The sequence below is a fragment of the Monopterus albus genome, unplaced genomic scaffold (assembly GCF_001952655.1).
Source record: "Monopterus albus unplaced genomic scaffold, M_albus_1.0 scaffold72.1, whole genome shotgun sequence".
In the NCBI taxonomy this organism is placed as follows: domain Eukaryota; kingdom Metazoa; phylum Chordata; class Actinopteri; order Synbranchiformes; family Synbranchidae; genus Monopterus; species Monopterus albus.
Genome location: NW_018127952.1, coordinates 2,080,347 through 2,107,175, shown reverse-complemented (window position 1 = coordinate 2,107,175; position 26,829 = coordinate 2,080,347). Strand labels below are relative to the sequence as shown.

The 26,829-nt window shown below is 40.4% G+C and overlaps 2 protein-coding genes across 7 annotated transcripts in view; both read right to left on the bottom strand.

Moving 5' to 3' along the window:
* The window catches only part of gramd2aa (GRAM domain containing 2Aa), a 25,124-nt gene extending 17,539 nt beyond the window's left edge, over positions 1-7,585 (bottom strand). Inside the window, exon 1 of one of the 2 annotated variants that reach the window (XM_020605853.1) lies at positions 7,326-7,585. In XM_020605853.1, the coding sequence (XP_020461509.1) occupies positions 7,326-7,465 (140 nt within the window). In that variant the 5' untranslated portion in view covers positions 7,466-7,585. Of the gene's footprint in view, positions 1-4,618; positions 4,857-7,325 lie in introns of those variants that run through there. The other variant, XM_020605854.1, reaches the window with a different exon arrangement.
* Positions 7,586-9,986: 2,401 nt separating this feature from the next.
* Positions 9,987-26,829, bottom strand: part of znf609b (zinc finger protein 609b) — an 83,137-nt gene continuing 66,294 nt past the window's right edge. The window contains exons 4-9 of one of the 5 annotated variants that reach the window (XM_020605683.1): positions 22,817-22,904; positions 18,162-20,469; positions 17,661-18,027; positions 16,073-16,450; positions 15,749-15,818; positions 9,987-13,011 (exon numbers count right to left, since the gene is read on the bottom strand). In XM_020605683.1, the coding sequence (XP_020461339.1) occupies positions 13,002-13,011; positions 15,749-15,818; positions 16,073-16,450; positions 17,661-18,027; positions 18,162-20,469; positions 22,817-22,904 (3,221 nt within the window). In that variant the 3' untranslated portion in view covers positions 9,987-13,001. Of the gene's footprint in view, positions 13,012-15,739; positions 15,819-16,072; positions 16,451-17,660; positions 18,031-18,161; positions 20,470-22,816; positions 22,905-26,829 lie in introns of all 5 variants that reach the window. The other 4 variants (XM_020605682.1, XM_020605685.1, XM_020605684.1 and 1 more) reach the window with 4 other exon arrangements.

The window sequence follows — 26,829 nt, the reverse complement described above, 5'->3', positions numbered from 1 at the left end:
GAGATTGACAGTCATCTTGAATTTCTTCCATTTTCTAATAATTGCACCAACAGTTGTTGCCTTCTCACCAAGCTGTTTGCCTATTGTCCTGTAGCCCATCCCAGCCTTGTGCAGGTCTACAATTTTGTCCCTAGTGTCCTTAGACAGCTCTTTGGTCTTGCCCATAGTGGAGAAGTTGGAGTCTGATAGATTGAGTGTGTTGAAAGGTGTCTTTTATACAGGTAACGAGTTCAAACAGGTGCAATTAATACAGGCAATGAGTGGAGGATAGGAGGGCTTCTTAAAGACAAACTAACAGGTCTGTGAGAGCCAGAATTCTTGCTGGTTGGTAGGTGATCAAATACTTATTTCATGCAATAAAATGGAAATTAATTATTTAAAAATCTAACAATGTGATTTTCTGGAATTTTTTGTAGATTCTGTCTCTCACTCTTAGTTGAGGTGTACCTACGATGAAAATTACAGATCTGTCCATTCTTTGTAAGTGGGAAAACTTGAAAAATCGGCGGTGTATCAAATACTTATTTGCCCCACTGTATGTCACTCAGGTCATTCTGTTGATGCGGTTTTGCACATAGTTTGGAAAGGATGGAAGCATATGACTCCTTGTGGGAGGTAAAACAAGGAATGCATCACGTTTTTGTTGAAATACGTGGTGTGTAATATGGGATAGAATTAAAAAACCTAAACCATTTAGCAGGTGCAAATAAACAAATTAGATTAGAATGGGTAGACATGTTGCTGGCATTTTGTTACTGGGCTTTTTATACTTTTTGCTGTCAGTTTTTTCCAGCTTGCGATTGTGGCTTATACACATACAAACATACAAATGGGTCATGCAGCATAAGAGAATACTTTTCTGCTTATATAGAGGCTGATCAAATGCAGCTAATATGGTGGCATATCAATAAATGTATGAAGTAAATGTGAGCTAACATTTCTTAACTGATGATCTAATAAACTAATCAAGTGTCTATCCATTACAGTTAGTTGTTTAAACGAATCCATTTTACTTTTGTCTGTTTCAACAATAGACGGTATATTTCTATTTCTAAACTAGACAGTTTGTCAACCAACTGTTTCCTTTACCCATATAGCAAAATTAACCTGACAATTATTTGCATTTCTCAAGTCTGACAAAGATTTGCCTATATACAGCATGAGTATCAGATGCTACTATACTTCCACATCTGGGCCATTTTTGGTACACACATACCACCATTTGGCAGATAACGGCCAAAACTGGTCCAAATGTTAAAGTGGCATCTGACACTCGTGTTCTATAGAATATATATATCAGACTCAGGGTGAGGATTCAGAAGAAACACAAAGATTTGGCTCAGATTGGTGTGTGCTAATATGCCAAGATCACCATCAACTCTGTGATCCTATTAGACTACTTGGGCCAAGTTCACACCAAGTTTCAAAGGTGTGAAAAAAATGCAGCTCTCCCCGTTCATTCCTATGGGGGACTGTGTTCACCGTAGCCGGCATCAGCACTGCAGGGAACTCCGGCAAAACGACGAAGCCTCGTGTGGCAGAAAAGGTGGACGTGGTTCAACTTTTGCTGCATCAGATGGTGACATCATCAGACGAAGTCACTGTTTAGACCAATCACATAAGGGGGATGAGCGGAGGATGTATATGACCACAGGAAGAGGCTTCTTTTGTTTACCTTGTTAGTAGGAGCATTCACTTCTATTCACTGTCTTATTTGGGCCCCAGTTAACACACCCTAACGACATGCCAACGACATTAGCACTGGATGTTAAACCAACCAACACAGCCAATTGTGTTAAAACACAGCAGGGAGTTCCATTTTTAAAGGATCATTCTGAACGCCCACTTATATTTTTAGCAAATCCTAATTTACCTTTTCAAATGAGTAATGCACAGTCTTCTAGTTTCCCCCTAGCAACAGCAGAAATACTTCCTAGATCATAACTTAGAAGAGAAAAATCTGCTATTACCTTTGAAATGCTTGCAGTCTTGTCACATTACAGCTGAAGTAGCGGAAAGCTTTAAACCATCGATTTAGTTTCTTCCTCTCACCTGTGCTTTACATTTTTCTTTTGCACATATAGACACAAACACACACCTGCTGTGTACCAAATTTTCCTCTGGGAGAGGGGACGTCATTACCACCTGCTCTGGTGTAATTAAAGGTGTTGATGGAAATAGCCTCCTGCGTGTAGTTTCCAATGTATTATCTCTAATTGGCCAGAAACTTTACGTCAACCACTGACCTGTTCAAACAACAGGAGCTTCTTGGTGCTAGAGGTTACATATGATTTGTTTATCTGTGATGGGAGGTGAGGGCCTGTTGTAATAAACAAGGAAAGGACTTGCGGGTTTTCACCTTAAGCCTCTGTAATTAAGGAGCGGTGTCTGATCCCAGATGTGGGCTTGAGGGCAAAATGAAGGCTTGTGATGCTGCTGCAATTCACTTAAAAGCAATGCTCAAAGAGGGGATTGTTGTGCTCAAGAGCATAAGTGGTTGGCTTGAAATACTGTAATAAGATACCATATAGCTCTGGTGATATGTAACATATTCAGGTAAGATATTCCTTAAAACTGTACTTAAACTATTAAAGAAAAATCACTTAAGGTGCTCTGATTAAGTTAGGAGAAAAGAGTACACATTTTAGCTATGGATTAAGCATTTTATAAATATAATTTAATTTATGTGTGAAGCACATGTAAAGTTGTAAAATCTATATACGGTAACTCTGTATATTACTAAAGGTAGGAAAATTTTATCCTTAATAGAAATCCTAAGGTTTTGTGCCACCAAGCACTGAAAAGTGTTCTGCTTTAATATCAGGTCTTTATTACATAGTAGGATGAAGATTATTCAGGCGCCATTTTATTATTAGGACTCGGGTTGGCCAAAGCCTTACTCTATCTAAGTAAGGAGCGCTCATAATTCTATGTTTCAGCAGCACTACCAGCACAGCTGGACAGTCAGAGCACTCTGTGGACACAGGTGTCAAATCGAAACAATTTTCCACAAGACAATTCATAAAGTACATATGACCCATGTGACAGCACTGTCAGTGTTTAAGAAAACAAACAAGCAAACAACCACTTTATATTAGAACAGAGGTCACTTTAGGTTACATTCCGCACTACACAGTCCTTCAACCCCCTACCAGGTCTTCTGCTGATTCTGTTCTACTGCCTACTTTTTTTCTTGTTGTATTCATGAATGTTAATAGAAAGGCTTCGACCTTTCTGTCTTTCCTCCTCAGTCACAGGAACGGCTCCAGTCCAATTAACATTAATCCTGTTAAGGTTGCTAGCCACTGGGATTGTTGCTGAACAACCACTTCGCTCTCTCCGCAGCTGCTTGCTCACTTCCCTGTAGCTCTCTGTCACTGACTTCTGGTTGCTGTTACAAAGTCAAGTCCATTTTTGAGGCTACACTGTTCTATATCAGTAATAAGTGGGATGCCACTCTTCATGCACACATACAAAACAAACTACTGAAGCTATTAATCAAATGCTCGACATCTTAGTCCCTCCATGATCACAGGCACTCTCAGTTTAATAGAAAGCACCTGAAAGACCAAAACACTCACAGGGGAAAAAAAAGAGCTAAATTCAACATTAATAACAGAACTTAACATGTCTGTAGTTAAGATTGACAGCACAGCTTAAGGTGACCTCTGAGCAAGGTGGCTTTGAAAAATGTGGTCTGCTTTGTTAATAGGTTTACTTTGAGTGAAAAGCAGAAGGTGGCTTATCTGTAGTCCACACCGGATGCTTTTTAGGCTATTTGTGAAAGCTTAGACCTCTCTGGGTTATCCTTGTTGTGGTTTTATCTTTATTTGATCATTTACAAACACGTGGACACCATTTATTCACATTTCCCACTTTTAATAAAAACGGTATATATGCCTATAAATAGCCTACATTTTATTCCTGAAATTGAAAGATCCATGGCACTTGCCGTTTTGAACTAAAGCTTTTGTTTATTAGCAAAAGCAGAAACGTCGCCAAGTTGGTCAAGTGAAACCAGGTTTAGACCGGAACAGAAGCGATTCTTCAAGATAAGAGTGAAAAACCATTCACTTCTAGAATAAAGTCTGCAGTGCAACAACCATAAAGGAATACACAAACATGATTTATGCCTAATCACACTTCAAATATCATAATGAGAGAAACGGCACAATTCTGGTAAAATCTATTGCTGAGAAATTCTACAGCATTCTAAGGTAAAGCTGTAACTATTTTCATTACCGATAAATCTGATCATTGTCTTATTAATTGATAAGTAATTTAGTCCATACAATGTCAAAAAATTGTGGAAAATAATCAACTACGAAAACCAGAAAACATTCATATTTGAAAGGCTAAATCTTGGACATTTTGCTTAAAATACTCAAATGATTAATCGGTAATCAAAATCTTTGGCCATTAATTTTGTTAATGATTAATGACTGACTAATCCACTCAGGTACAGCTACCGGACATCACTACCAAATGATTATATGTTTAAAAAGCATTCTGATTATGATTAACACCCAAAATTCGCAAATCGCGCTTTTATTTTTGAAATATTTACCGGAAGCCTCAGTCTTCCTCGCGCTAGCTTGACACCTGTTAATTCGCCTACCTGTAGCTCACGAGCCGCAGCGACTTTCTCGGCTGTGTTGTCTCCTTGTAGCTGTAGGAAACGCCGCAGGTGTGTGATGCATTTCGTGGTGAAGTCACTTCATGTTCTTTATCCTCAAAAAACGACGAAAACCCTCCATTCTGCGCAAATAATTAACGCTAAAGCAGAGAGTCGCGCTGACGGAGCTATGACCTCCGCTGAAGCGTGCCCGACTGTGGAGGTGGGTCGAGCGCACCAACCCCCAGTGCGGGTTGTTTACGCAGCGCCAGGGGATTAATAGGCGGCTCGGGCATTACTGCAGCAACAGGCAACCAACAGAAAAATGACTGCAAAAACTTTTGGTCGTTTGTTTATTTGTTTTTTTAAAACAGTTATACCATTATATTTAGACGTTTTCACCTGCCTAAATGTATCCTACCCATTAGGACTTGCTTTACTGCGGTAAGTAGGTTGTACATACAGTAGTCTTTTTACAGGTAGCCTATTAATCCATATGCGTTTTACATCGGGCATTTTAGCTGACATTTTACCCCTAAAAACTGTATAAAATAAAAACAAAACTACCATCTAAAAATATCAAGGCCATGTCTCATTATTTAGAGTTGGTGCAAAGTAAGTAGTCTAAGTTCATGTACTCATGTAGCCTACTATACTCATGTAGAGCTTCAAGTGTATTTTCTGCTACTTTCTACTTCTGCTCCACCACATTTATATGTTAACTGTTGGACTCATTACTTTTCAGATTCATATTTTACATAAAACAAACAATGCATTTCATTATAGGCCTGTGCCAATAAAAAGCTCAACAAATGAATACAAATTTATTTAGCATGACTTTATCCTGTTTCCTCTCCCATTAATCATCTCGGGTTTTCTTAGATTAAACCTGTGACCCTTTGGAGGGGCCCGACTCATAGGTTAGGAACCGCTGGACTAAACTAACTAGGTGAATATAGAATATACAGTTTTAAAAAGTAGCTCCACCTCAAACTACTGCAACAGTAAAGTGTGGTTTTATGCATTAGCCGACTCTGATTTTGCAGGAATTTCACTTGTAATGACCTAATCTACTTTTAAATATATTGGTACTTTTACTTAAGTAATATTTATTATCACTATTGCAAAGTTTGGTCTAATAATCATTATTTTGACAGAAAATGATTTAATCTTTTCAAGTAAAAGTACAAAACTTGCTGTTCCCTCCTCCTAATGTGATGAGTATATTATTATTAGAAACGAAGACAGAAGAAAAAAACCACTGTGCTGAACAAAAGACATGAGACCTGGGGTGTGTGTAACCACACCAAAAAGTACAGATAAAGATTTACAGATAGTTAAACAAACAAACGATGAAAAAGCATGTGTAAAGAAATCTTACGGAGTCCTAAGAATCAGCCATCTGTCTACAATAAGTGGAGCCACTTTCCAACTAGTTAGAGGCTCTCAGGTATAAAGATGGACCTTTTCAATGAGACTGTTACAAAGATGGATGATATTAGGTTCACAATGGCATCAGACACAAACTTTGTGATTCAAGTTATGGATGAATCACCTGTGTCCAAACTGCAGGTGTAACAATCTGCAACATTAGTTAATACATGAAAAAGAAGAAGGCTGGAAAATCACGATAAAAATGTAAAAAAAAAAACTCTTCTATCCATTTAAGCACACCCAGAGTGCTTTCTCACTTTTTTTTCCTCCTTCACCCATTTGCAACGATGAAAAGCCAGTGGGAGAAACTTTGGGGTTCAGTGTCTTTTTAAGGACAATTCATGTGGACTGGAGAAGCTGGGAGTCAAACCACTAACCAGCTACGGTTAGGAGACAAACACTGCTGAGACAGGGACTATCACACATCCATCTACAGTACATTGCTTATTCTGAGAAGGGCTGTTGGGGGCTGGAACCCATCTCAGCTGACATTGGGCAAGAGGCGGGGTACACCTTGGATGGGTTGCCAGTCTATCACAGGGCTGACACTTGGGGACTGACAACCACACACACCCACACTCACTCCTAGGGGCAACCTAAGAGGCATGTCTTTGGACTATGGGAGGAAGCCGGAGTACCAGGAGAAAACCCACACAGGCACAGGGAGAACATGCAACTCCACACAGAAAGGCCCCGGGTCAGCTGGGGCTCAAACCCAGAACCTTCTTGCTGTGTGGCGACATCACTAATCACTACTTCACCATGCCGCCAGCTTTCACACATCTAAATGCCAAATAGTAACATCTGGCAGGCTCACCCAACCTGACCTACCAGTGCAATGGAAATGTAATCTCTTAATTTAGTAATTTTTTAATTTGCTGTTTATTTTTGGAAATGTTGTTGAGTTTCTTCTTTATGTACAGTCTGTAACCAATTTGATACCCCAAAACAAAAACACTTAATTTGCAATCTCAAACTGGATGTCCCAAGTTCTACTGAAGAAAAAAAACAGTAGGTCTCACTTAAAAGTATCTATTTGTATAATGTACTTATTTATAGTTTAAATATTTCTAAGTCTTGTTTTTCTACATATAAACAGTGAATGAAAAAACAAGGGCTGTCTTGCTGATGTTCTCCATTTGCACAGTCCATACCCCTTTTGACCCAAGTTAAACATCCTTTTGTCACACCTGGATTTACCTTGACAGTGTGACTCATGATGACCATGCCAAATATTCAGTACCTTCAGCGTACCTCCTGCGTGGTGCTGACTGACCTGGCTCTGCTGGCTGCTATCCTCTGACTGCAGTTACCATGGGGGTGGCGGTAGTGGGGGGGTCGGTAGTATCTCTCCTGGCCTGTGGCCTCGTCGGCAGGCAGGGCCTTAGGGCTGGCTGCGTAGATAGTGCATCCCATGAACACCTCCTGAAAGTCACCCTCAGTGCCCTAGACTGAGCGTAGAAGACCTGTTCTCAAGGTATCCTTCCTCTGAGCGGCCTGTCCTGTCCTGATGCTAGCCAGCTGCTCTGTGGAAAAGCCTTTGGCTCAGCACTTTGCTATCTTAACCCCTCCTTCCCTCTGAATCTCTCCTCCAGCCAACCTCATTCTCTCTCCCTCTCTCTGGCCCTCCTCCCTCCGCCGAGCTGAGAGAAGAGGATAATCAGATTTCACATTTACACTCAACAAAATCATCCCCAGTGTAATCACTCCCTGTCACTGTTGTTGCATTATGCTAATGCACAGAGCTCAGTTAAAGAGCATTAGGGGCAGTTAAAAATATCCTAATTGCCTGATAGAAGTGAATGCCACAGCCAGAGCAGATAAAGTTTTGACAGTGTGTATGTTAAGTGACGTACTGAGGAGAGTGCACTGTTGACAGCTGGTCGAACACACAGTGATGGCTGGAACTAATGATTATTCTGTTTTTGAATCTATTACTGAGCTGTCAGATTAGTTCAAATGTACGGTTTTCCAGTGCCTAAGGTGATCCAGAAATGGATGAATCTGTCTGAGCAGCAGTCCAGACACTCTTTTCATTTTAAAACTATATAGAAAGGAAATGTTGGGCATTTTTGCATGATTATTGACTTTAACATCTCCAAGGACATGTTTGAAAACAGTCTGCACAATTACACTCGACGGGGTTTTCCACACACACACACACACACACACACAAAAAAACAAAAACAAACCCTACTTACAAATTCATACATTTATATCTACTCCTAACTGAAAAATCCTGAATATATGAGATGACTGGCACCAACTCCCGCTGGTGTGTACATCCCCTAAACCCAGATTAAATGTAAACACAGAGAATCTTTCTCCCAAAAGCAGATGAATGCGAAGACACTCCTATAATGTTAAACTCTGTACGTGTCGTTCTGCACCTTACACATGAAACATCCAAGTGAATTAACAATACGCAAAGCACTCTTAGTTGATGATTACATCACTCCGATCTATTATCTGCAGTAGATTTTATAACATGACATTTGGGTTCTGTTAAATTTTAAAAGCAAACTGCGTTAACAGTTAGAGAATAGACATGTTAACTGGTTTTTACAGACTGTGGTCTCAGTAGAGACACTGCTCTCCTGTGGTCAAAGCCCACGATGTGCTTTCCATACCCTCAGATATTGTATTTCTAGAATGAGCTCTTCGATTCCTCCTGGACAGGAATATTAACTAAAAATCAAATTTTGCTTCCTCCATTTGTATACTCGTACAGAGATGGGAGTAAGTCACACATGTGCAAGTCACTAGCAAGTCTTGGGTCCTTAATCTTCAATTCTCAAGCAAGTCCCAAGTTACTGTGGTGACAATCAAGCAAGTCAAGTCCCTACTGTAAGCCAAGCAAGTCACTAACCATTACCTTTTAAATAAAAAGGCCTTTCATGGCTATTGGAAACTGTAGTGATGGATGAAGTTGGATGTTGTGGTGGTCGTGTTGCTGATTTTTCAACGCACACTTTGCATATCGCTGTTCTCTTCTTACTACCATTTATCAACAACATACTCCTTGAATCTAAATATTATTTATGGACTAGTCCCCTCCATCAGAACTGCATCATGCTACCAGTGCTGCCCTCTGCTGGTCTGCCACGTTCTGGTAGTTTGCCAGATTTGCACATACTGCATTGGAAACCACCCAATTGTGTCTCAAAAGCAAAATGTAACTACTCAATATTTAGAAAAATGCAAATATTTAATAAAATAGTGAAGTAATTTCAAGTCATCTGTCTCAAGCCTAAGTCAAGTCTCAGGTCATGAACACCAAGAGAAAGTCGAGTAGAGTCTTTTACCAGTGTTAGTCGAGCAAGTCCTCAAAATTTCCAACTTAAGTCTGACTTCAAGTCAGGTGACTCAAGTCCCCACCTCTGCTCTTAGAGTGAAACAATGATGAAAACGTAGTATAACAACTACGTATCACTACTACTACGCATCTTGACAAAGGCTGCAAAAGGCAAACTGGTTTCTATTTAAAATGAAGTTTTATGTGAAGCAGCATTGAAACCACTGTTCCATTATAACGAAGTAGACTCCCAAGGCTGACAGATTTGAAAATATTCATTTTCATGGTATAGTTTTTAAAAAGAGGACCGCTAAGATTATTTAATGATGTTATTACTCGAACCCCACTGCATCAACAGAGGAGAAGCCACTGAGTAGGTTCCAGGACAGATTGTCTCATAAAAAGATTTATTTTTTTCCAGCCCAAATTTACAAAGGCAAGTTACAGAGTATTGTATAAAAAAGAACCATGGTAATGTACACTTTACACAAACTCTTGAAGGGAGAGAGAAACAGGGAGAAGGGGGAAGAGTTCTGAATTTTTCACACAGAAAGAAAATGAAGACATTGTAAACATCCTTGCAAGCACCAGCACTGGTACTGTAGTTTGTGGGGGGGGGGGGGGGGGTGTGTGCACGTTAGGCAAGGAAAGGCCAAACGAGCAAATGTGGCTGTTTATTTCACAGAAGAATGTTCAACTAGGCACCAATTGAGACAACTGCTGGCCAATAAATATACTCTTCATCATGAAACAAAATACAAGAGCCAAGCACTTTCCAATATGTTGATAGCAAACATTACTTTTCTGGCTTTTCATACACATTAGGATATATGATTTTCACTGGGCTTTGCTGACTACTGAAATAACATTACTACTCTCAGAGAGAGAACAAATGCACTTGTCACAACCATTGTCATAAAAACTATATGTATGCAGTCTGCTGGTACTAAAACCCACTGAATTTAATGACAACATCACAGCTGCCTAGATTATTACCCTTACAGATTAAGTACAAGTCAAACACCACCACATTCAGCTCATTCATGTCAACCATTCTTCTTTAAAATGCGCAGAAAATGATAAGATAGACCATCTTGTAAAATTCGTGGGACGAGAAACTGGCAACTTATCATCTTGGAATGTCCAAGAATGTTAACATGAAGAGCTGCGGATTCATAATCATCAACTAACGTTCAACTTCAGAGGGCGTTGGAAATGAGATTAACTGGTGGCTTACAAGCTTGATCAGACTGCATATGTTAAATGGAAAAATAACTACAATAAGAACATTACAAGAGAATGTAAAACCAAAATGAATAAAATTAGGATTTATGACAACATGGTCACAATTCTGCTCTCATTATAATAATTTAAGAGGAAATGGTTACAACTAATGGCATAACACCTTTCCCAGTCTCCTATCCTGAGCCAATTCTGAATGAACAACTTCTGCACATCCAGCTCTGAGCAGAAAATTTGCTTTTTGCACAACCATAAAAAGAAGCCTGCTCAAATCAACGCACATAGCATATGGACAGAGTTTCACTTACAGCCACTGAGCTTTCAGGGAACTGTAATTTAAAGATGGAACTCTAGTAGAACAGGCTACATTGACAGCGACGTTTTGTGTAGCTTTTAAAATAACTGACTTGTTTGAACTCTGAGTGGTACCACCAGTTGAAGCTTTAAAGGACAGCCTAGAGCAATAGAGAACATGGATCAGGCTGCAGATTTCTGTTCGAGCCCCACCTGTGCCAGAGAGCATGGCACCTGAACCCAAAGCGGACCCACCCTGAGCCTGATGCAGTTGAGTTTGTATGGTGTTTCCCCCCGTATCATTGAATGAAGCAGACATTTGAGCGCTTCAGCAGTCTAGCCTAAAGTTTTGACCTACGTGTTCAACCTGAACATAATTTCTAAATTTGTCAAATTCCGACACAAACCCTCAGGTACTGACTGATTGGTCCTACTGGGCTTGGTTCAAGTAACCACACTCTACAGCAACACACCTCTTTTCAGCTAATTGGGCAACTGTTAATCTCAGTCGTGGCATCACACTTCACTCATTTTACCACGCTGCTCTGAACTTTGTTTTGGGTCATTTGTAACGTGCCAGTAGTTGTCCTTACAGCGCAAACACCAACAGAACAACAACAACAACAAAAAAACTGTTGTCTGAGGCTCAGTGGACTGGTTTAAGGCTGATCCAAAGCTAGCCACCGGAAAGAAAACCATGCTAGCAATGTGAATCCACAAAAGCAAGCAAAAATATATTTAATGTTTTGGCAGAGCAAACAGCCTAAAGGTCAGAACGATTTACCTTTTCCTTTTATCTGGCTGAAGTGTCAGTTGCCAAAAAGGTGTGGACAGCGATCCAGAGGTCTCGAACCATTCTACTGTATGCTGGGACGAACAGGGAGGTGAACCAAGCTTGTGACATGTTGTCAGAATTAAGTGAAGAATAAAAACATCTGCAGCAAGACAACCACAGCTAGGGTGAAGAAGGAGCACACAGAGATGTCTCAGGACCCTGCAACAGCAATGATCTGAGCACACCGTTACACCCTGTGAAGCTGGAAAGCTGTTGCGTGCTGGGAGAAATAGAACCATTTATGCACATAAAAGTAGGCTACGAGTCTGTATTACAGCAGAAAAAATACATGAGCTGAGTGAAATTTCACAATGTTTACAGAAAAACTTGATGAACTGAATGAAGCACAAACTTACAGTAAAATGGCAAAACCCCCACAATGCCTCTGAATTTATGGCTTCACAGTTTGAAGGAGTGTAGAGACGGATGTGACCCTTTCGCTGTGAGGAAAAACAGAACTAATACCAGCATCAGACACATTCAGAGATGATACGGAGTAGAACCGAAGTACTGAGAAAAGAAAACATGAATAGTGTTTATTCTCCGTTGAGGTGTATGCCGTCCCTTCACAAAACATGGCATCATCCCTGAAACAAGAACTGAAGGTTCATAGAGGGTGGGAATTAACAATGACGATGGAAACTTAAACTTCAGTCTCAGGCTCTTAGGTCTCTGAAGAAAGCAGCTGTTGCCATATTCCCTCTCCTCATGAAATATAGCCAAACATTTGTCAAGTTAAGGATATACTCTTGTTTCACGGCATATGAGAAGCCACACACAGAGCTGAAGTCATTTCAATATGATTCACTTTTTTTGTCAGTCTTTAATTTAGTTTGACTCCCCTTTCCCATCAGCCACCCAACTCCCCAAAATCCCCCGCCAATTTCTTTCTGCGTGCAACAAAAAACAATGCAGTAAAAGAAAAAAAAACAAAACAAACAAAAAATAAAAGCTGTTCTGGCAGTCCAATAGTCTCTTTTTGCATTGTATTTGTTGACAGTGCAAAGACTAGATAATCAGCGGGTTGGTGTTTCCTCTGCGTGATGGGGCAGAGTGATGGCTTTGAACCTGGGTTATTATCAGTCCCTTTACAGTCCAAGGTCTGGAGCATTTGGGGTAATTTACAAAGGGAGGAAGAAAACAACAATCTGCCTAGCCTTGGGGCAGGTGAACTAAAAATATAGATAAAAACACCATTCAACTGATGTCTAAAAGTTTAACACCCGGGAGATCATTTTCTCATGTGAGCCAGTCACATGAATCTTTGCAGGGTTGAGGTGTGACGGTCAGGTTTCCCTGTGAAAGATACAAAGAAAGACTTATTTATCACCAGACTGCTTATTAATTTACCAAAATACAGAAGCAAAAAGAAAATGTTCTGATTAATAAATGCATCAGACACTTTTGTAGCCTTTCTCTCTGTGAGGTAGCCACTGTGTGGAATGTACTGTGTACTGCTACAACTCTCAGGTGTTTGTACTTTACTATGTTAGACCACTTAATATTTGTGCTTCACCAAATTTCAGAAGGAAAAATTGTACTTTTATACTGGAGAACCGAATTGACTTAGTTGATTAAAACTTGAAATACAAACCATATGAACAGCTAAAAAAAATATTTATTTTACACACATAATGTAAAATAGTTTTTCCCACTTTGTCCAACTACAACATTATAATTCTTTTGGCACATGAATCCACACTTAACCATGTATACAATATATACAAGAGGCTGTTCTACACACTCAGAACCTTTGACACATGAAGCACATTTTGCTGATAATACGTCTGTACTTTTACTTAATTAAAGCTGAAAGACACGACTGCTCCTTCCACTGCTGGAGATGATGTTATTAGTTGTAATGTATTAGACCTGCAGTCTACACTCACGCTGCCACTTTATTAGGTACACTGAGCTGAACTGAATGCACTCTGACAGAACAGCCCTGCAGTAAATCCTCCTTCATGAAGGTGATAATGTCTCATTGCTGTTCAAACTCTTTTATTAGAGAGGGACTGAATGAACTGTATGGAGATTGTAGTCGTCATCATCATCATCATCATCATCATCCTTTATTAGCAGACTCAAGGTCCATACAAAAAAGAAAAAAAAAGAAAGGATATAAAAGAAGAAAAAAAAAAATAAAAATCATAAAAGACATTTATACCAATGTTTCCACAGAGAGGATTGGTAACGTACTACACTAAAACCAGGATTAGCCAGCATCATTATAAGACTGTTCTCAGAGTTATTCACACGACAGATAAATCTGTACATCAGGTTTCTCATTAATGCCTGAAAGGTACTAACATGGACCTGTGAACACAACAGACTGGCGCTGGTGGACCTAGGCTTCTTAAGCAGAATCCTCAAGGCATCATTATAAGCAACTTTAAGTTTCTGTAAAGTAGCTACCTTATATTTACACCACAATGGGGCAGTATACAACGGTGTACAGTATGTTCTGAACAAATGAACTTTAACATTAGCAGAACACATGTGAAATTTCCTAACCAACATATTAGCTTGAGCATACAAAATGCGACACTGCCGATATATATCCTCATCATCAGAAAGCTGATCTGTAATGAAATGTCCTAAATATTTAGTTTTTCTACAGACACTCAACCTTTGTCCAGACAAACAAAAGTCTGGGAAACAAAGTTCTTTGTCCCCTTTAGTCCGACAGATCAGTACAACACTCTTTTCTGCATTATATTTCACATCATACTTCAATCCATAGTCCGAGCACACATTCAGCAGTTGCTGAAAACCAGCACTGCTGGGCGAAAGTATGGCCAAATCATCAGCATACATAAAATGATTTACAATCATAGAAGACTATAAAAATAGGAAGGAGTAAGGTCTATGTAAACAGTGTCACTATGACACAATCTACTGCCAGGAAAAAGGAACATTCTGTGTCTGGGAAAGTGATTAACCCTATCAAATGCCTTGGATGCATCAATAAAACCCATCAAGACCGAGGAGTTTTGTCTGAGGTACTTCTGTGCTACCTCCTTCAGACTGTAGATACACAGATCTGTCCCCAGCTTGGATTTAAAACCAAACTGATTATGTGTGGTTGTTATACAATGACACAGGCGATCAAGCAATATCTTCTCAAGAACTTTAGATATTACACTGGCCAAAGCTATTGGCCTATAGTTATCCAGACTACCAACTTTGCCAGCTTTGTCCTTCATAACAGGCACTAAGGTAACAGACAATAAAGAATCAGGTATCAAACCATGAGTCATGAACCCAGAGAAGTGTGTTGTGGAAGTGGGGTTTTTTCTATTTCTGTTTAGCTTACCTTCAATTATATAAATGAGGTGGACAAAAATAACAAACACCTGTCAGTATAATAGACATAAATCAATAGCACCAGAAACTGCAGCATGCAAAAATAATAAATATATACATATAGCAGAATCAATACCTATTTTAAACCATAAAAAAGAAACATAACCACCTTCATGAAAGTGGGATTTATTGCAAGACTGTTTTATTGGGCTGCATTAATTTCAGCTACTGTACATGTAGCCTAATGAACTGAGTGCACGTTTATTTATCAAATACCTCAGCTGTAATTTAAAAGAGCTCTCACTAGATGTCAGTGCAGGCTGCTCTGATTTTGTGTGTTGCCAGGGTCATTCCACATCTCTCTTGTCAAAACTGTGATCCTACTTAGAACGGATGAGCTGAGGGGCTAAATACCGCACTGCATGTTGTACTAGATTGCACGAGGATAGTAAGGGCTTTCTTGCAGTAACTGAGTCTGCAACATAAATCTTGAAAGCAAAGAGTAGGGACGGTTGTTCTTTTTTATTTTTACATCTGTGCCAGTATCTAATAACTAAATATTTTCTAGTGGAGTTTTGTGCATCGTTTGTGTGAAGCTCAACGTCTGCAATCTGCAGCTGTTAAGCTTGCAAACACTGCTCTCAGTTTGCCTGTGTATCAGTGGTGTTTTTCTTCACTGTCAGTCTTTTTCCTGTCTCTACTGCTAAAGGGGTCTTACCGTTCTCACCTCCGTGGGGGAAGGTAGAGGGAGGGGTTTGCTGCTTGTTGGCTGGCAACAACAGCTGATGAGGAGAGACCTATGGCAAGTTGGAAAATGTATGGCTATCAGTGATATTTCCTATTTTAGATCTGAACTTAGATCGCTAATTGGTCATCTGCCAATAATTTCACATTATGCATCAAATTAAAGTATGCTATACTGCAGGCCTTGTTCTATTTAAGTGAATAACAGTAATTTACTTTGCTAGTTTGGTAGGAAATTAGTATGCAAGAACAGTGTAACATCTAATGTAAAGAATCCATCAGACATGGGGTGGCTGAGAACACTGACCTGTGGTGTAGGACAGGTCATACTGCCCTGAGAGCAGGGGGTATCCCAGGTGGTGGTGAGAGGGCATTATGCGCTGGGAGGGTGAGGAGCGCGGTCGGTCCATGTCTCTCTCTCTTTCTCTCTCACGGTCCCTTTCCCGGTCCCTGTCTGAAGCACCTCCTCTATCCTGCTCCCTCTCCCTGTCATGGGGTGGCTTGTCACCTACTGTGGGGGATTTGCTGTATTGACTGGCGTGCTGATGCAGGATATCCAGAGCTTTGGAGTCCGTTGCCATTTTGGTGACAGTAGGGCTAGCACGAGATTTGTCACTGCCGTCCTCACCTCCAGCTATTTTACTACCATATGGCGAAAATGGATAACCTCCAGGTAGGTAAGAACCTAAGAGTGAAAAATCAATGGCTCTTACTTATGCTTACATGGAATACAAATGTGACAACTGATTAGTGCTTATTCTTCATTAATACTCAGCAATCAAGCTTAATTGATTGACACAGTTGATTGAAGTGACCAATAAGTCCATGTCACATCCTTCTTATTAAGGCTATATCCAGGTACTGTGTACAGTGTAGTGTCGGCCCTTGTTCTCTATATGGGATCATTCAACAAACATTTCAGCAAATTACATCAGTTTTCATGCAGAAAATTCAGCCATTTCAGAAAGAAATTATAACAGAAATACTTCCGAGAGCCTGCTGAGACTGGTTTGATAAATAAACTAGAGCTGTACTAAAAATTCTTAGAACTACTGTGCTTTCAAAAAATAATACAAGTAAAGCAGACATTTTCTGACTTATCTACAACGTTACAATGGGTGAATTATCATTTTAGACGTGACCTAAAGCTAAAAAAAAAAAATGAAGTGAACATGTGTTCTACTATTTCTATGTAGAAGCCACTCGGTTTATACATGTCTCACAAACTCTCGCTCACCAGACAATTTTTCTACCAAAATAAAGTATTACGTAACAGTTCAAGGATCTTCTTGAATGGCATAAAATCCAGGCTGTTGAGCATTCATGTGAACTTGCCTGTCATCCACTGGTGCCCCACCATACTGGCAAACTAACAAAAAAAAAAAAAAACAAAAACCCACATCCATGGTGCCATTGTAAAAGCAAAATTTTTCGACTCGGTTTTGTGAATATATTTTCCCTCCTGCTGCTGCACTGTGACCAGAGGATGTGGAGCAAAATACAGGGCCTGAGGTTACTGCATGTCCAGGAATGTTCCTGTACAGGGACCCGCTGTTTTACCTGACCAGGTCTAAGCTACAAGTAGCTGGTCACTGAAGACCCCGGTGGCGATGAATGGTCAACTCATCAACGCTGGATTCCCCCCGGAGCACAATACTGATTGTTTTGACTCCATGAGGCCAGTGTGTCTGCCCCATGCAATGTGTTGCTGGTTAATGAACGGATTAACCACCCATGATGTTATTGTCAGTGTTATGCTACCTGTTGGAATTCATTTCACTGCTTTGGGATTGTATGTGGTCGTGTGGGAGAAGACACATTTAAATAGCATTTTATTTTTCCAAAGTGCCTGCTTTCATTAGGAATATATTTAAAACCTCAATTTAATGTCTTACCTGGGTAATTCTGCATCATGACTGAGGGCATACCCCTATATCCAGGGTGGTTGGGGTCATAGCCTTGTCCATAGGGGTAACCATGCATGTAGGACATGTAGCCTTGGTGCTGTGCTAGCGGTGACGAGAACTGCATGTGGGGATTAGAACGAGAGTCTTTGCTCATAGCCCGGTGGTCCTCAGAAGTGATTCTAGGATCACTACTCTCTTTGACATCCTCTTTGGGTCCACTTTGACTGTCCTTGGGCCTGGACCTGTCATCCTTTAATTTACGATCACGTTCCCGTTCTCTGTCCCTCTCATCTTTCCACCGAGGATGTTGTTGCTGGTGTTCATCTTCTGCTTGGAGCTTTTGGCTTTCAGGGTACTGCTGAAGGGAGGAAAGAAGGTCCAGGTCAGTACAAATCTTATCTATATAAACTAAGTAACTCTAAAATATTCGTACAACCGTTCACAAACCCTATATTCTAACACTTGTACTAGATTGAAATTTAGGCCTACCTGTCTGTACCACATGGCCTGCTCCATCCCTGGCTGACCTCTGGACTCCAGTGCTTGCTTGGAGTCTTCCTTTCCATGGTGACCTCCTTCAGTCAGCTTTATCTTCAGGCCCTCAGCTTGCTGGGACTTCGATTCCTCCCCCTTCATGCCTCCCATTGATTTGGAAGAGGGTTCAGAAGGTGAGTCCCTGGATTTACTTGGTGGCTGCGGCATCCTTCCAAGTTCTGACTGACTTGAGGCTTTGGAGAGGCTTGGTGGCATTGGGCTCTTTTGTTTCCATTCCTCCTTCAAGGAGGCTTCTCGTTCTTTTATGGCTACATCAGACTTCTTCTCAGCAGCACGATGCTGTTCAGCCATCTGGCGCTGCCGCTCCTCATACTGTTGCCGGTAGGCTGGGTTGGCGTTTATCAAGTGATTATGATAGGCTTGGTCGGGATGATATGCGTATGGGGGGACATAAGCATACTGGTTGTAGTAAAGAGGTTGCATGTACATGTTGGATCGCTGTTGGATGACTGAGGGTTGCTGTTGCTGTTGGCCAGGAGCACCGCTGTCAGGTTTGCGGTCTTCATGAACCTCAATCTTGGCTTTCTCCTCACCTTGGTCCTGGTCATCATCCCTTTTGATCTTAACCTGACCTTCAGCCACTGTTGTTCCTGGATTGGGCCCACTAGGACTGGGGTTGACATAACTAGGTGAGTAATATGACTCATAGCCGGCATAGTATGGGGAATCTTTACTGGGCGTCTGGTTTGGAGAGAGTGCTTTTTTGACACTTTCCCTGATGGCTTGGTCCTCTGTCCTCACTTTGACACCTTCTAGCTTCCCTTCACCATCCTCACCAGCATCTGAAATGTCTGAGTATGCTGGACTATTAGTTTTGACTGAAGAATTGTCAGCACCATTTTGGTTCACCACGTGAAGTGATGTAAGAGGCTGTGGCATCCCACTGCCATCTATCCGACTGGCTACACCAATGGATGGGCTAGGGGCATTGTCAGAAAAGCTGTAAATCTTGTCAGCCTCAGCCTTGATACTGGCCAAGCGACTCTGATGAGGATCTGAGGAACCATTGAGGAGTCCTTCCCCTTTATTTCCTTGATCTGAAGGCTCAGAATATGGAAGCTTTCCTTCCTCCAGTTTCCCTCCCTTTCCCAAAGGCTTAGGGCTGTCAGCCTCCTTCCCACCATCCTTTTTCTTTTTGTCTTTTTTCTTCTTGTCTTTGGAGCTGCTTGAGGCTGGATCTCCAATGGCTGGGGGTTTGGGCTGTGTGCCTTTCATTTGGGGACTCTTGGGGACACCTTGCATGATTGGGTTAAGCCCCGGTGAAGAATTTGGGTTTCCAGGAGGGAAGGAGTACATCTGCTGGGATGCTGCAGAGCCTGGACCAATGGGCCGTGGTGACTTCATGTTTTTCAGGGCCATTTTATCAGCCTTTGTGCCAGTGCTAGCCTTTTTGGACTTGTCTGATCCTCTCTTATCATCTATACCATCGTTACTAGCCTCATCGGTGAGACATGGCCCATCCTCACACCCATCCATTGGTGTACCTCCTGTTTCTGGATCAGTTTCAGCAATTTTCTTTTTACTCTGCTTTGAACCAAACTTGCCAGGAGATGGGGAGGGACTCTGAGCATCAAAGTTCCTGCCTTTTGGAGTAATTGAACGTGCAGGAGACAAGCATCCTTTCTGAGAAATAGATGCTCCATTACAGTTCCCTGGTTCAGGGTGGAGAGTTGAGTCCTCTCCATATTCACTGTCTCCATCCAAGTCCAACTTTATGTCATCGTCATTGTGTGCACGGGCTTGGTGGTACTTGAGGCCATTGATATGCTTGTACTTCTTGTTGCAGTTTGGGTGTGGGCAGTCAATAAGAACTGGAGAAGGGCAGCTGCGATCAAGGGGAGGTGGAAGTGGCTCAGTCTTAATAGAAGGGAGAGGCAGACCAGTTGGTCCCACCCCTCCACTGTTCGAGTTTGTCCGCATACGTTTGCTGCCTCTGGTGTCCTCTGAGCTGGAATTAGGTTCCATGTCTGAGGCAGGTTTGGCCTTGCGTTTTCCAGTTGATGAGGGACTGGCCTTGATGTCCTCGGTGTTACTGTTAGGTGGGGTGCGTCGCTCTGATGGTGTCTGGCTGCCCCTCCGGCCCTTGCTGTTAGAAGCAGCACGTGTCTTGTTGTTGTTGGTGCCCTTGTTTTCTGATGAGTTACTGTTCTCGTTGATAGGGGTGTTGCTATTTGGTCTCATTCGCTTACCTCGACCACGACCATTCCTCATCTCCAGATCACTTGTAGGGGATTCACAAAACCTGCAGTAGAGTTGAAAATCAAAGGTAGGAATTAGTGAGGTTACAGGATAAATAATAATTTCAACAGAGCTTTAGTTTAGATTCTGAAATGATACAATGGAAATTCAGCTCACTGTTTTTTCAAATTAATACTGGTGTGGGGACTGAATAATACACTGCCAATAAAACCCCCCAGTGGACTTTTTCATTGTAAAGTAATGGAGATCATCTGTGTGTGTGTAAACAAGATGTAACAACTTATCTTGTGTTAAATACACTGTATCTGGAAGGTTCAGATGGATTTCACAGCTACTATGCAAACCCCTTTTATTCATTGCTAGGTAACAACAGTGAACATGTGACTGTCAAGGTAAAAGGAAGAAAGGTCATTTTTCAACTGTGATGCCCTCTAAGGCATTTATACCAGTGCTGTCAAAGACTTTTTCTTTTCCTGTTCAAGATGCAATCACAAGATTTCACTGTGTTGCTACCCTTTCTAAAGTTTGTATGTTCTAAAGGAGGTCTGTTTGTATTTCCCCAAGAATCTCACCTTCACTGTTACTGTTTTGGTATACCTAATAATGTGACAATTCCACATTTTTCTCATTAGAAGTGCAGTCAGTTCAAGTTGAATGATACCAACAATAACAATTTAAGTCTTGAACCCAAAATAAACAATGGCAACGATCTAAAAATACAGCTCTGGAAAGAGGGACCACTACAAATGTTTCTCAAATTAGTGTCTCTACAAATATAGCAATCATACCATTTGTATTATGTTGTTTAAGAATGAATTTGAACTTTTCTTTGCATTCATTGAGATCTGCTAAAACTTTTTTGTTATATTGACCCATTGTTTTCTGTAAATAAATGCTCTAAATGATATATAGAGCATTTATTTATAATATTTTTATTTGGAACTTGGGAGATATGTTGTCAGTATTTCATAGAATAAAACAAAACAAAACAAAAAAAACCCTTTTTGCTCAAACACATACCCATAAATAGGAAAACCAGAGAGACTGATCATTTTGCAGCGCTCTTATTTTTTTCCCAGAGCTGTACATATACCATCGTTCTCATAAATACCAATCTGATATTTTGTGCACTATAAATAAGCAAGCATTTTAAACAAAGCTATGACTTATGAAATAAAAAAAGTAAACATTATTTGAAAAAATTGGAGTGAATATTCTAGCAGGTTTGCAATCAAAACAAAGTCATTCAAATATTGAAATTACCAGCTAGGCTTTATCTCTCCACAACAGTAATGTAATTATTTTTCTGCACAGCAGTAAAGGATGGCAATCTGTGATAATCAAAGACACTGTGTTTATAAGACTCACAGCTTCCTCCACAAGTTTTCCCAAACAATTTCAGTTCCAGCAGGGGATGTGAATACATCCGTAGTCAGTGACAGTGGTAGAGAAATGTAGACTCATTAGAAGCCCAAGTTTATATTCAGTCTGTTGAAAGCTTTCTGAATTATTCATGGTGTGGCTCTAATGTAGTCATGCTGCAAACTGTAAGACTATCTTTGTGCAAATACACCCTAGCAAAACTCACTACTGTGCAAATCTAACTTACTGAATGCTATTGTGATATACTGTAATACATTAGTGTGATACAGCCTCTCCTTGATTTCCATTAGCGCTACTTTAATCTTGATTTTTTTTTCTATTGCACTTAACCATGTATTTGTAACAAATTTATATTTACATTTAGATACAGTGCAGGTGTTCCAAAATCACAGCAAGTGCTTAGAAATGTATTTTACCCAGCCAGTGTATTTTGCATAATAAAGGAAAATACCCAGAAATAAGAAACACCTTAAGCTCTCGCCCACACAATACTGATCTAAGAAACTGCAGTCTTAGGGATAGAGAATGTTATATAGTGTTGAGAAAAACCTATTAGTCCAATAATTGGATTCTGCAATCTGGCCTGTCAGAGTAGCTTTCTATTTCCACTACTACCTCCTGAGACACTGGCTTTTTGCCAGTGAATCCTCTTTCCCCATGCTCAAGATAAAGTTTAACATGGAAGGTTCAACGGCACACATGCTAGTTGTTGCATAATGCTATATATCCTTGAGCTGATGATGCTAAAGCGGATTCATATCACACAGAATATGAAAATATTAAGAGTGCAGCTTGGATAGAGAGACTGCATCAATGATTCATGACTCTTTTCTACCTTGACATTTGCAACTACCATGTGAGACAGTAAGTTCTTTGAAAAGTGCAGATACTATGTAAAAACTATTGATGCACCATTGGTGGAACAAATGCAGGTTAGATGATGCATAGTTAAATATCATTACGCCCCCTGCTTTCTCCATTTGAAACAAAACTGCTGCATGCCTTACCTGGGGGGAGCCCAGTCATGCCGTGTACAGTCTAACAACGTGCCCACGTACGTCTTGTTTCGCCAAGTAACATTGACCACCAGCATTCCTGTGAGACAAAAAATCAAGTCAATCAAGTCATTTAGCTTGTGTTGGGTGATGCAACTACACAGACCAAAAATACATCTTTGGTTACCAGACAATGTTTGATTGGTCCCACTCTCCATCTCCTGTTCATTCCCCTTTGTCATTTCTCTCTAATGTGTGTTCCCCTATATGTGCGAATGATGTGCTTGGGTTTTGCCTCTAGTGTATTTGGACAATCTGTTCTCCTTCCAGGTCTTTGCTTGGAGAGGAGGTTGTGTAGCTTGAGTCTGTTGAAGAAACCTGGAAGTTGGGTCATCCTCCTGGATCATCTTCCTCACATGTTTATACAGTGTTCTGCGTTTGGACTGTGCATACTGTGAATGTATTGTTGATTTATTCTGTACACAGGAGATTTATTACATGTCTGTCCATCTTGGAAGAGAGATCTCTCTTCTGCTGCTCATCCTAAGGGTTCAGCCTTTTTTTTTTTTTTTTTTTTTACTGTTAAAGGGTTTCTTGTGGGGTCTAAGGAGGGTGTTGTATGCTAAAGAGATTGTAAACCACTTTGAGGCATATTTGTGATTTGTGATGTTGGGCAATATAAATATAATTTGACTTGATGATCCTCTCAACTATGTGAGCAAAAAATGAATTGCGGCTGCTGCCTCAATGTGATGATCTCTGCTAAAGGGCATCATGCAAGTCAAAGATCCTGTTTTAATCTTCTTTACCCAGTAACGTCACAGGAGAAAGATTGACCAATATCTCCTGAATGATTTGGAACAGACTCAACTGCAGTCAGCTTGTTTAAGATACCGGTAGGTCCTACTAAGAGCGATCACACTAAGATTACTGGTGAATACTCACTGAACACCCTTTCCATTTCAATGAGCTACCTCACAGCACAAGAGATTTCCCTAAAGGAGAATTTGGAGGCAAATATTCTTTGCCATCCTTTATCTCACTTTACGACTCAGAAATTTACTACCTTGGGGAGGTTATGAACTTACTACTACAGCTTTGTAAAAACAAGCAACACGCTTCTGGGTTAAAGAATTTCAACATGAGCAGTCCAGTGTGACAGACTGTAACAGAGTCTGCAAGAAAAGCTCCTTGACTTCACTGGTATTGCTGCAATCTGTCACACTCAGAAGTTTCAGTGTTGCCATTTGGCTGGTGTCAATCTGGTAGCACTCAGAGTGAGCTACACAGTCTAACCTGGGCTGAGTGTGATACCTAAACCTTGCATCTAAAATCCAAAATTAGTTCCAGAAGATCACTTGACTGTATGTTTCTCCCTTAAAAAAACCATTTGGCAACAACATGTCCATCATCAGAATGTCACGATCAAGTATGCCGATTTGGACAAAATGAAAGTGCTGAATTAAAGAGCAGCATGATCATTTGCAGATTTTACCCATATATATTGCCAAAGGAAATCATCAACCAAAACAACTTCATAGGATTAAGAGCAACAACCACACACAGAAACTTTCAGAATTTATTGCCCCACCATCCTCCTCACTCCCCAGTGTTGACCTCAGCTTGCCACTTCAGCACTGCAGAGAAACCAGAGGCTGCAGTGAGCTAACTTATCTAACAGTACAGGAATGCTTCCTGGCAGCTTCCATCCGTCCAAGCATTTTATTAGCCTAGGAAATCTCTCTTGCTCACCCCATTTTCCCTCTCTCCTTCGCCCTCATTTCCACTTTTCAATAGTATAACCATCCTCAGCTTACAATCGTTTCCCCTCCCACACACAAGTCACAGGTCAGACCTCATTTCTCTCTTGCTGCCTCTGGCATAAAGCAGCAAGTGTATAAAGCATTTATACATGTTTACAGGAACTTGCTGACACTTGGCCACAAGTCTCTCCCTTCACTCTATGGCCTGAAAACAGGAGCGCTTGGTCAAGGGTAGATCCAACTACAAATGTTGTTTGTGTGCGTGCAGGGCAGTGGAGAGGTCCTCCAGTTCAGATTTCTGTCACCCTAAAAGGGCCTAGACCTTTTCTAAAATGACTTCAACAGTCCAACCCCCTAAGCTCTCTGAACACTTCAACACAAAATGGCTCTGGCAGCTGGTTGTGGCAGGATGTAAATCAAAGCAGGGTAAATGAATGACTAGCCTTTCATGAGGTGCAAGTTATAGTCTTCCCATGCTTTCTTTATGCAGGGGCTAGAAATGAGATGAATTGTTAAAAGTCTTTATTTTAAATTAGCACTAGGTCTGTATGCTAGTCCGTATCCTCACTTCAGGAGCCGTTGACAATGCCATCAGCATTGTGCTGCTGCTGCTAGTGCTGATCAAAACTCTTCAAGAAATACTTCAGCTTTTTGAGGAACACATTAATTTGCATTTGACACCGATACAGCTTGGGGTCAACTTGAATATATATCTGTTGACTTGGCACATCAGTGGCTACATACTTTCTGGAAGTCTTCCCACATATTTACTCAAGCTCAATCAAGCTGAAAGAGGAGTATCTCACAAAACCATCTTCTGACCACCATGAATGTTTTTCATCATGACTCAGGTCTAAGCTTGGGCTTAGTAATATCAAAGACTTACCACCATTTTCTGAAGAAATTCCAAGGTGTGTGTGGCGGTGTGGTAAGAATGACTGTCCTGTTGGAACATAAATCTTCACCACAGTCTGACAGCATTGGTGCTTTGTATTGGGCTCTCCTCAGGAATTCCCCTGTATTTTGTGTCTAAATTCAACTCAGTCTAAGTAGGTCAGGTAGAGTCTCAATTTACTGTTGTGTGTTGGTACATGAACATATCAGGTGTGTTTTTAGGTGAGAAAGAAGCTTTGTTGTTATGAGGGAACTTAAGTGGAGTTTACTTTTTGAAGTGATATTTTGGGAAAATCAGCCTAAACTATTTTAACTATTAAATGACTGATATTAAATAGGTCAAAACATTGTCTTTTGTTTATCTACTGCCTAGTTGGTTAAGAACATTTTACTGTTAATGCAGGAGGTTAACATTATTGAAATCATTTTGTTTTTGAATCATATAAACAAATGACTTTAGCTTCTATGACCCTACATCTGTTCTTAGGACTATTATTATAACACTGCAGCTCATTTCCACCATGGCTGCTTGTTAATTGACTGAATTAAATCAGCAATCAGCCTGGACTGGAAATTTACTAACACACGGATGGGGGAGCCACAGGAAATGTCACAACACAAGGAAAAACATGTTTAACATACAGTAGCCACAACTAATGGACATACACATTCAACATCACTAATAATTCTTTATTAAAACCTGTAATATTATAACATAATTGGGCAAAAGCTCAGTTTTTATTTAATCAATTTTTTTTTTGCTTTAGGATCAGTCTTTGACATGACTCTTCGTAGGCTCTGTGGTAACTCCTGGCCAACATCCAGTGCTGAGGTCAACTCTGTAATCCTGTCACGGTGGCCTTTTGGCTTTTGGGTCACAACAGTTCTCCGTTTCTTGGACATTATGTGGGACATTTCAAGGACATTCAAAGAAAATTTAAATCCTTAAAAATGTTTAATTTCATGTTTATCTGTATAGCTTACAGATATTAAAAATGACATGCCAAGTTATATCATACTCTTCATCTCTGGCATTAGTGAAACAGGTTTTCATTGCTGACACTGGGAAGGTTTTATCATACTGTAGCTCTAAAATTAAATTTGTAGGGCACACAAGTTAACTCATACCCTTTATTACTCTAAAACAGTAGCAATAAAAATTGTATTCATCATTACTGCTAAATTGTTATTTCTACTTAATGCTTTTTCATTAACCCAAACTTATTATTTTCTGGAGATAATTATTTGCTCTGAGTCAAGTACAACAAACAGTTCTACCCCACTGCATACACAACTAGACACTTTTTTTTTTAATGTACTTTGTGTGGACTACAGTATCTCTTTATTAAGCAGCTTTTATTGTGTTGA